Genomic DNA, 12,572 nt, shown 5'->3' on the forward strand with positions numbered 1-12,572 from the left:
ATAATTGTAAAAAATAAAGTTAATAATTGTTAAAAAATAAAGTTCATTATAAAAAAATTAATTCAATAATTGTTGAAAATGAAGTCAATATATTTTTTTAAGAAAGTCAATTGCTAAAAAGAAAATACTTGTTAAAAATAAAGACAATTGTTAAAAAATAAAGTTAATAATTATAAAAAAAATTAAGTCAATTGTTAAACAATAATGTCAATAATTGTTGAAAATGAAGTCGATAATTGTTAAGACATAGTCAATAATTGTTCAAAAATAAAGTCAATAATTGTTAAAAAACAGTCAATAATTGTAAAAAATAAAGTTAATAATTGTTAAAAAATAAAGTTCATTATAAAAAAATTAATTCAATAATTGTTGAAAATGAAGTCAATATATTTTTTTAAGAAAGTCAATTGCTAAAAAGAAAATACTTGTTAAAAATAAAGACAATTGTTAAAAAATAAAGTTAATAATTATAAAAAAAATTAAGTCAATTGTTAAACAATAATGTCAATAATTGTTGAAAATGAAGTCAATAATTTTTTAAAAAGAAAGTCAATTGTTAAAAAGAAAATCAATAATTGTTAAAAATAAAGACAATAATCGTTAAAAAATAAAGTAAATAATTATAAAAAATAAAGTCGATTGTTGAAATGAAGTCAATAATTTGAAAAAAATAAAGTCAATAATTGTTAAAAATGAAGTCAATAATTGTTAAAAAAAATAATGTCAATAATTGTTGAAAATGAAGTCAACATTTTTTCTTAAATAAAGTCAATAATTGTTAACAATAAAGTCATTAAAAATAAAAGTTGTTGTTTCAGGTGAAGGAGCACTACCCTGATGTGTCAGTCTATGTCATGGCCAACGGTGTCCAGGAGGACCCGGCCCGCTTCAAGGACTCTCTGAGGGTCTTCTACCTCTACAACTACATCAATGAGGCCCTCAAAGGTGACATCATCACTACACACACATCTACATCAAGGAGGTGACATCATCACTACACACACATCTACATCAAAGAGGTGACATCATCACTACACACACATCTACCTCTACAACTACATCAATGAGGCCCTCAAAGGTGACATCATCACTACACACACATCTACATCAAGGAGGTGACATCATCACTACACACACATCTACATCAAAGAGGTGACATCATCACTACACACACATCTACCTCTACAACTACATCAATGAGGCCCTCAAAGGTGACATCATCACTACACACACATCTACATCAAGGAGGTGACATCATCACTACACACACATCTACATCAAAGAGGTGACATCATCACTACACACACATCTACCTCTACAACTACATCAATGAGGCCCTCAAAGGTGACATCATCACTACACACACATCTACATCAAGGAGGTGACATCATCACTACACACACATCTACATCAAAGAGGTGACATCATCACTACACACACATCTACCTCTACAACTACATCAATGAGGCCCTCAAAGGTGACATCATCACTACACACACATCTACATCAAGGAGGTGACATCATCACTACACACACATCTACATCAAAGAGGTGACATCATCACTACACACACATCTACCTCTACAACTACATCAATGAGGCCCTCAAAGGTGACATCATCACTACACACACATCTACATCAAGGAGGTGACATCATCACTACACACACATCTACATCAAAGAGGTGACATCATCACTACACACACATCTACCTCTACAACTACATCAATGAGGCCCTCAAAGGTGACATCATCACTACACACACATCTACATCAAGGAGGTGACATCATCACTACACACACATCTACATCAAGGAGGTGACATCATCACTACACACACATCTACATCAAAGAGGTGACATCATCACTACACACACATCTACCTCTACAACTACATCAATGAGGCCCTCAAAGGTGACATCATCACTACACACACATCTACATCAAGGAGGTGACATCATCACTACACACACATCTACCTCTACAACTACATCAATGAGGCCCTCAAAGGTGACATCATCACTACACACACATCTACATCAAGGAGGTGACATCATCACTACACACACAACTACATCAAGGAGGTGACATCATCACTACACACACATCTACATCAAGGAGGTGACATCATCACTACACACACATCTACATCAAGGAGGTGACATCATCACTACACACAAATCTACATCAAGGAGGTGACATCATCACTACACACACATCTACATCAAGGAGGTGACATCATCACTACACACACATCTACATCAAGGAGGTGACATCATCACTACACACACATCTACATCAAGGAGGTGACATCATCACTACACACACATCTACCTCTACAACTACATCAATGAGGCCCTCAAAGGTGACATCATCACTACACACACATCTACATCAAGGAGGTGACATCATCACTACACACACATCTACATCAAGGAGGTGACATCATCACTACACACACATCTACATCAAGGAGGTGACATCATCACTACACACACATCTACATCAAGGAGGTGACATCATCACTACACACACATCTACATCAAGGAGGTGACATCATCACTACACACACATCTACATCAAGGAGGTGACATCATCACTACACACACATCTACATCAAGGAGGTGACATCATCACTACACACACAACTACATCAAGGAGGTGACATCATCACTACACACACATCTACATCAAGGAGGTGACATCATCACTACACACACATCTACATCAAGGAGGTGACATCATCACTACACACAAATCTACATCAAGGAGGTGACATCATCACTACACACACATCTACATCAAGGAGGTGACATCATCACTACACACAAATCTACATCAAGGAGGTGACATCATCACTACAAACACATCTACATCAAGGAGGTGACATCATCACTACACACACATCTACCTCTACAACTACATCAATGAGGCCCTCAAAGGTGACATCATCACTACACACACATCTACATCAAGGAGGTGACATCATCACTACACACACATCTACATCAAGGAGGTGACATCATCACTACACACACATCTACATCAAGGAGGTGACATCATCACTACACACACATCTACATCAAGGAGGTGACATCATCACTACACACACATCTACATCAAGGAGGTGACATCATCACTACACACACATCTACATCAAGGAGGTGACATCATCACTACACACACATCTACATCAAGAGGTGACATCATCACTACACACACATCTACATCAAGGAGGTGACATCATCACTACACACACATCTACATCAAGGAGGTGACATCATCACTACACACACATCTACATCAAGGAGGTGACATCATCACTACACACACATCTACATCAAGGAGGTGACATCATCACTACACACACATCTACATCAAGGAGGTGACATCATCACTACACACACATCTACATCAAGGAGGTGACATCATCACTACACACACATCTACATCAAGGAGGTGACATCATCACTACACACACATCTACATCAAGGAGGTGACATCATCACTACACACACATCTACATCAAGGAGGTGACATCATCACTACACACACATCTACATCAAGGAGGTGACATCATCACTACACACACATCTACATCAAGGAGGTGACATCATCACTACACACACATCTACATCAAGGAGGTGACATCATCACTACACACACATCTACATCAAGGAGGTGACATCATCACTACACACACATCTACATCAAGGAGGTGACATCATCACTACACACACATCTACATCAAGGAGGTGACATCATCACTACACACACATCTACATCAAGGAGGTGACATCATCACTACACACACATCTACATCAAGGAGGTGACATCATCACTACACACACATCTACATCAAGGAGGTGACATCATCACTACACACACATCTACATCAAGGAGGTGACATCATCACTACACACACATCTACATCAAGGAGGTGACATCATCACTACACACACATCTACATCAAGGAGGTGACATCATCACTACACACACATCTACATCAAGGAGGTGACATCATCACTACACACACATCTACATCAAGGAGGTGACATCATCACTACACACACATCTACATCAAGGAGGTGACATCATCACTACACACACATCTACATCAAGGAGGTGACATCATCACTACACACACATCTACATCAAGGAGGTGACATCATCACTACACACACATCTACATCAAGGAGGTGACATCATCACTACACACACATCTACATCAAGGAGGTGACATCATCACTACACACACATCTACATCAAGGAGGTGACATCATCACTACACACACATCTACATCAAGGAGGTGACATCATCACTACACACACATCTACATCAAGGAGGTGACATCATCACTACACACACATCTACATCAAGGAGGTGACATCATCACTACACACACATCTACATCAAGGAGGTGACATCATCACTACACACACATCTACATCAAGGAGGTGACATCATCACTACACACACATCTACATCAAGGAGGTGACATCATCACTACACACACATCTACATCAAGGAGGTGACATCATCACTACACACACATCTACATCAAGGAGGTGACATCATCACTACACACACATCTACATCAAGGAGGTGACATCATCACTACACACACATCTACATCAAGGAGGTGACATCATCACTACACACACATCTACATCAAGGAGGTGACATCATCACTACACACACATCTACATCAAGGAGGTGACATCATCACTACACACACATCTACATCAAGGAGGTGACATCATCACTACACACACATCTACATCAAGGAGGTGACATCATCACTACACACACATCTACATCAAGGAGGTGACATCATCACTACACACACATCTACATCAAGGAGGTGACATCATCACTACACACACATCTACATCAAGGAGGTGACATCATCACTACACACACATCTACATCAAGGAGGTGACATCATCACTACACACACATCTACATCAAGGAGGTGACATCATCACTACACACACATCTACATCAAGGAGGTGACATCATCACTACACACACATCTACATCAAGGAGGTGACATCATCACTACACACACATCTACATCAAGGAGGTGACATCATCACTACACACACATCTACATCAAGGAGGTGACATCATCACTACACACACATCTACATCAAGGAGGTGACATCATCACTACACACACATCTACATCAAGGAGGTGACATCATCACTACACACACATCTACATCAAGGAGGTGACATCATCACTACACACACATCTACATCAAGGAGGTGACATCATCACTACACACACATCTACATCAAGGAGGTGACATCATCACTACACACACATCTACATCAAGGAGGTGACATCATCACTACACACACATCTACATCAAGGAGGTGACATCATCACTACACACACATCTACATCAAGGAGGTGACATCATCACTACACACACATCTACATCAAGGAGGTGACATCATCACTACACACACATCTACATCAAGGAGGTGACATCATCACTACACACACATCTACATCAAGGAGGTGACATCATCACTACACACACATCTACATCAAGGAGGTGACATCATCACTACACACACATCTACATCAAGGAGGTGACATCATCACTACACACACATCTACATCAAGGAGGTGACATCATCACTACACACACATCTACATCAAGGAGGTGACATCATCACTACACACACATCTACATCAAGGAGGTGACATCATCACTACACACACATCTACATCAAGGAGGTGACATCATCACTACACACACATCTACATCAAGGAGGTGACATCATCACTACACACACATCTACATCAAGGAGGTGACATCATCACTACACACACATCTACATCAAGGAGGTGACATCATCACTACACACACATCTACATCAAGGAGGTGACATCATCACTACACACACATCTACATCAAGGAGGTGACATCATCACTACACACACATCTACATCAAGGAGGTGACATCATCACTACACACACATCTACATCAAGGAGGTGACATCATCACTACACACACATCTACATCAAGGAGGTGACATCATCACTACACACACATCTACATCAAGGAGGTGACATCATCACTACACACACATCTACATCAAGGAGGTGAAATAAAATAGTCTTGTTGATCAAATCTTCTGTTTTAAGATCAACGTGTATTATTTATTGTTAATTTTATGTTTTGTGATCAAATAGTGTTTGTTAAATTATTTTATTATAAAAGTGTTTTATTGTTAAAATCTAGTGTTTCTGTGATCTAGTGTCCATCAAATATGTTTTTGTTAAAATCTAGTGTTTTTGTATTTAAATATAATTGTTAATTGAGCAAATGTGATTTTGTGTTGTTAAAATGTGCAATTTTGGTGTTTTTAAAATCTAGTGTTTCTGTTGTTTTGTTAAATGTAGTGTTTGTATGAGCAAATAAGTGTTTATTTTTTAAATGTGATGTGTTTTTGTGTTGTTTTGTTCAAATCTAATGTTTCTGTGGTGATTTGTTAAAATGTGGTGTTTAATGGTGTTGTGTAGTTAAAATTTGTTTTATGGCGGTGTTGTATAGTTAAAATGTGGTGTTTTATGGTGTTGTGTTGTTAAAATGTGGTTTTAAGGTATTGTGTAGTTCAAATGTGGTGTTTTATGGTGTTGTGTAGTTAAAATGTGGTGTTTTATGGTGTTATGTAGTTAAAATGTGGTGTTTTATGGTGTTATGTAGTTAAAATGTGGTGTTTTATGGTATTATGTAGTTAAAATGTGGTGTTTTATGGTGTTGTGTAGTTAAAATGTGGTTTTAAGGTATTGTGGAGTTAAAATGTAGTGTTTTATGGTGTTGTGTTGTTCATATGTGGTGTTTTATGGTTTTGTGTAGTTAAAACATGAGGTTCTATGGTGTTGTATAGTTAAAATGTGGTGTTTTATGGCATTGTATAGTTAAAAAGTGTTTTATGGTGTTGCGTTGTTAAAACGGGTGTTTTTTGGTGTTGTAGTTGAAATGTGGCGTGTAGTTAAAATGTGTTTTATGGTGTTGTGTAGTTAAAATGTGGTGTTGTATGGTGTTGTGTAGCTAAAATGTGGTGTTTTATGGTGTTGTATAGTTAAAATGTGTTTTATGATGTTGTGTTAAAACAGGTGTTTTTTGGTGTTGTAGTTGAAATGTGGTGTTGTGTTGTTAAAATGTGTTTTATGGTGTTGTGTAGTTAAAATGTGGTGTTGTGTAGCTAAAATGTGGTGTTTTATGGTGTTGTGTAGTTAAAATGTGGTGTGTTTATGGTTGTGTATTTAAAACATGAGGTTTTATGGTGTTGTATAGTTATAAAGTGGTGTTTTATGGTGTTGCGTTGTTAAAACGGGGTGTTTTTTGGTGTTGTATAGTTAAAATGTAGTGTTGTGTAGTTAAAATGTGGTGTTTTGTGTAGTTAAAATGTGGCGTTTTATGGTTTTGTGTTGTTAAATGTGGTGTTTTATGGTCTTGTATAGTTACAAAGTGGTGTTTTATTGTTAAAACAGTTTGCTTTTGTGGTGTTGTATAATTAAAATGTGTTTTTGAAGTGTGTTTTGTTAAAAAGTTGTGATTGTGTTGTTAAAATGTGTGTTTCATGGTGTTGTGTTGTTCAAATGTGGTGTTTTATGGTTTTGTGTAGTTAAAACATGAGGTTTTATGGTGTATAGTTTAGTGTTTTATGGTGTTGCGTTGTTAAAACGGGGTGTTTTTTGGTGTTGTGTAGTTAAAATGTGTTTTATGGTGTTGTGTAGTTAAAATGTGGTGTTGTATGGTGTTGTGTAGTTAAAATGTGGTGTCTTTATGGTTGTGTAGTTAAAACATGAGGTTTTATGGTGTTGTGTAGTTAAAATGTGGTGTCTTTATGGTTGTGTAGTTAAAACATGAGGTTTTATGGTGTTGTGTAGTTAAAATGTGGTGTCTTTATGGTTGTGTAGTTAAAATGTGGTGTATTTATGGTTCTGTAGTTTTAACATGAGGTTTTATGGTGTTGTATAGTTAAAATGTGGTGTTTTATGGTGTTGTATAGTTAAAATGTGGTGTTTTATGGTGTTGTATAGTTAAAAAGTGGTGTTTTATGGTGTTGCGTTGTTAAAACGGGGTGTTTTTTTGGTGTTGTGTAGTTAAAATGTAGTGTTGTGCAGTTAAAATGTGGTGTTTTATGGTTTTGTGTAGTTAAATGTGGTGTTTTATGGTGTTGTATAGTTACAAAGTGGTGTTTTATTGTTAAAACAGGGTGCTTTTGTAGTTAAAATGTGTTTTTGAAGTGTTGTTTTGTTAAAAAGTGGTGTTTCAATGTGTTTTTAAAATGTGGTGCTTTCTGGTGTTGCATTGTCAAAGGGGAACATTATCACCAAACCTATGCAAGCGTCAATATATACCTTGATGTTGCAGAAAAAAGACCATCTATTTTTTTCAACCGATTTCCGAACTCTAAATGGGTGATTTTTGGCGAATTAAACGCCTTTCTGTTGTTTGCTCTCGGAGTGATGACGTCTAAACATGACGTCACATAGGTAGTCAACACTATTTTCTCAAACACATCACACACACACCAAGTCAAATCAGCTGTTATCTTCCGTTTTTTCGACTATTTTTTGGAACCTTGGAGACATCATGCCTCGTGGGTGTGTTGTCGGAGGGTGTCACAACACTAACAGGGAGGGATTCAAGTTGATTTACCTAGAATGTGCATCGATTAGCACGGCATGCTAATAGATGCTAACACGCTATTTAGGCTAGCTGTATGTACATATTGCATCATTATGCCTCATTTGTAGCTATATTTGCATCCAGCCTTTCCCTCCATCCACATTTAATGCCAAACAAACACATACCAATCGACGGATTTAAGTTGCTCCAGTGTTAAAAGATGCGAAAGTCCCTCATTTGGTCCGTACATTTGACCGGCGATGCTAAGACAGACATGGCACAGAGATGTATGGATAACCCGCAGATGCATTTCCAACGATAAAGTCAACTAAATCACAAAGGTGAGTTTTGTTGATGTTATTGACTTATGTGCTAATCAGACATATTTGGTCGCGGCATGACTGCCAGCTAATGGATGCTAACATGCTATTTAGGCTAGCTGTATGTACATTTGTAGCTGTATTTGCATCCAGCGTTTCCCTCCACCCACATTTAATGCCAAACAAACACTTACCAATCGACGGATTTAAGTTGCTCCAGTGTCAATGCGAAAGTCCTGATCATTTTACCGGCGATGCTAAGGCGGACATGCCCGAATAGCGTCAATAGCTATTCGCTCAGTTTCTTCTTCAATTTAGTTTTCGCTATCTGCCTCCATACTCCAACCATCTGTTTCAATACATGCGTAATCTGTTGAATCGCTTAAACCGCTGAAATCCGAGTCTGAATCCGAGCTAATGTCGCTGTATCTTGCTGTGCTATCTGCCATGTTGGCGTCACTGGATGACGTCATAGGAAAATGGGCGGTGGCTTCACAGATAGCGAAAATCAGGCACTTTAAAGTCTTTTTTGGGGATATTTTATAATGGGTAAAATTTTGAAAAAAACTTCAAAAAATAAAATAAGCCCCTGGGAACTGATTTTTATTGGTTTTAACCCTTCTGAAGTTGTGATAATGTTCCCCTTTAAAATGTGTTTTAAAGTGGTGTATAGTCAAAATGTGTTTAATGGTGTTGTGTACTAATGTGGTGTTGTGTAGTTGAAATGTGGTTGTTTATAGTTAAAATGTGGTGTTTTAAGGTGGTGTTGTATAATTAAAATGTGGTGTTTTTATGGTTTTGTGTAGTTAAAACGTGGTGTTGTATACTTAAAATGTGTCTTATGATGCTGAATAGCTAAAAAATTGTGTTTTACGGTGTTGCGTAGATAAAACCGGGTGTTTGTGGGGGTTTTTATAGTTAAAATGTGTTTTTGAAGTGTTGTATAGTTGAAAAATGTGTTTTATGGTGTTGTATAGTTAAAATGTGGTGTTCTTATGGTGTTGTGTAGTTAAAATGTGGTGTTTTATGGTGTTGTGTAGTTAAAATGTGGTGTTCTTATGGTGTTGTGTAGTTAAAATGTGGTGTTTTATGGTGTTGCGTAGATAAAACTGGGTGTTTGTGGGGGTTTTTATAGTTAAAATGTGTTTTTGAAGTGTTGTATAGTTGAAAAATGTGTTTTATGGTGTTGTATAGTTAAAATGTGGTGTTCTTATGGTGTTGTGTAGTTAAAATGTGGTGTTTTATGGTGTTGTGTAGTTAAAATGTGGTGTTCTTATGGTGTTGTGTAGTTAAAATGTGGTGTTTTATGGTGTTGTATAGTTAAAATGTGGTGTTCTTATGGTGTTGTGTAGTTAAAATGTGGTGTTTTATGGTGTTGTGTAGTTAAAATGTGGTGTGTTTATGGTTGTGTAGTTAAAACATGAGGTTTTATGGTGTTGTATAGTTAAAATGTGGTGTTTTTATGGTTTTTCTGTAGTTAAAACGTGGTGTTGTATACTTAAAATGTGTTTTATGATGCTGAATAGCTAAAAAGTGGTGTTTTATGGTGTTGTGTGGTTAAAACTGGGTGTTTGTGATTTTATTTATAGTTAAAATGTGTTTTTGAAGTGTTGTATAGTTGAAAAGTGGTGTTTCATTGAGTAAAAATTTGTTTTATGGTGTGTGTAGTTAAAATGTGGTGTTTTATGGTATTGTGTAGTTAGAATGTAGTGTTCTATGGGGTAGTGTAGTTAAAATGTGTTTTATGGTGTTGTGTTGTTCAAATGTGGTGTTTTATGGTTTTGTGTGGTTAAAATGTGGTGTTTTATGGTGTTGTGTGGTTAAAATGTGGTGTTTTATGGTGTTGTATAGTTAAAATGTGGTGTTCTTATGGTGTTGTGTAGTTAAAATGTGGTGTTTTATGGTGTTGTGTAGTTAAAATGTGGTGTGTTTATGGTTGTGTGGTTAAAACATGAGGTTTTATGGTGTTGTATAGTTAAAATGTGGTGTTTTTATGGTTTTTCTGTAGTTAAAACGTGGTGTTGTATACTTAAAATGTGTTTTATGATGCTGAATAGCTAAAAAGTGGTGTTTTATGGTGTTGTGTGGTTAAAACTGGGTGTTTGTGTTTTTATTTATAGTTAAAATGTGTTTTTGAAGTGTTGTATAGTTGAAAAGTGGTGTTTCATTGAGTAAAAATTTGTTTTATGGTGTGTGTAGTTAAAATGTGGTGTTTTATGGTATTGTGTAGTTAGAATGTAGTGTTCTATGGGGTAGTGTAGTTAAAATGTGTTTTATGGTGTTGTGTTGTTCAAATGTGGTGTTTTATGGTTTTGTGTGGTTAAAATGTGGTGTTTTATGGTGTTGTGTGGTTAAAATGTGGTGTTTTATGGTGTTGTATAGTTAAAATGTGGTGTTCTTATGGTGTTGTGTAGTTAAAATGTGGTGTTTTATGGTGTTGTGTAGTTAAAATGTGGTGTGTTTATGGTTGTGTGGTTAAAACATGAGGTTTTATGGTGTTGTATAGTTAAAATGTGGTGTTTTTATGGTTTTTCTGTAGTTAAAACGTGGTGTTGTATACTTAAAATGTGTTTTATGATGCTGAATAGCTAAAAAGTGGTGTTTTATGGTGTTGTGTGGTTAAAACTGGGTGTTTGTGTTTTTATTTATAGTTAAAATGTGTTTTTGAAGTGTTGTATAGTTGAAAAGTGGTGTTTCATTGAGTAAAAATTTGTTTTATGGTGTGTGTAGTTAAAATGTGGTGTTTTATGGTATTGTGTAGTTAGAATGTAGTGTTCTATGGGGTAGTGTAGTTAAAATGTGTTTTATGGTGTTGTGTTGTTCAAATGTGGTGTTTTATGGTTTTGTGTGGTTAAAATGTGGTGTTTTATGGTGTTGTGTGGTTAAAATGTGGTGTTTTATGGTGTTGTATAGTTAAAATGTGGTGTTCTTATGGTGTTGTGTAGTTAAAATGTGGTGTTTTATGGTGTTGTGTAGTTAAAATGTGGTGTGTTTATGGTTGTGTGGTTAAAACATGAGGTTTTATGGTGTTGTATAGTTAAAATGTGGTGTTTTTATGGTTTTTCTGTAGTTAAAACGTGGTGTTGTATACTTAAAATGTGTTTTATGATGCTGAATAGCTAAAAAGTGGTGTTTTATGGTGTTGTGTGGTTAAAACTGGGTGTTTGTGTTTTTATTTATAGTTAAAATGTGTTTTTGAAGTGTTGTATAGTTGAAAAGTGGTGTTTCATTGAGTAAAAATTTGTTTTATGGTGTTTGTAGTTAAAATGTGGTGTTTTATGGTATTGTGTAGTTAGAATGTAGTGTTCTATGGGGTAGTGTAGTTAAAATGTGTTTTATGGTGTTGTGTTGTTCAAATGTGGTGTTTTATGGTTTTGTGTGGTTAAAATGTGGTGTTTTATGGTGTTGTGTAGTTAAAATGTGGTGTTTTATGGTGTTGTATAGTTAAAATGTGGTGTTCTTATGGTGTTGTGTAGTTAAAATGTGGTGTTTTATGGTGTTGTGTAGTTAAAATGTGGTGTGTTTATGGTTGTGTAGTTAAAACATGAGGTTTTATGGTGTTGTATAGTTAAAATGTGGTGTTTTTATGGT

The 12,572-nt window shown here is 36.2% G+C and overlaps 1 protein-coding gene across 2 annotated transcripts in view; it reads left to right on the top strand.

Moving 5' to 3' along the window:
* kl (klotho) overlaps positions 1 to 12,572 on the top strand; it is a 48,270-nt gene that overhangs the window by 33,074 nt on the left and 2,624 nt on the right. For both annotated transcript variants that reach the window (XR_009806375.1, XM_061896789.1), the window contains exon 12: positions 819 to 945. Coding sequence is in view for 1 of the 2 variants with exons in the window: in XM_061896789.1 (XP_061752773.1) it covers positions 819 to 945 (127 nt within the window). In the remaining variant the exon portion in view is untranslated. The remainder of the gene's footprint in view (positions 1 to 818; positions 946 to 12,572) is intronic.

This window comes from Nerophis ophidion, linkage group LG04 (assembly GCF_033978795.1).
Source record: "Nerophis ophidion isolate RoL-2023_Sa linkage group LG04, RoL_Noph_v1.0, whole genome shotgun sequence".
Classification (NCBI taxonomy): domain Eukaryota; kingdom Metazoa; phylum Chordata; class Actinopteri; order Syngnathiformes; family Syngnathidae; genus Nerophis; species Nerophis ophidion.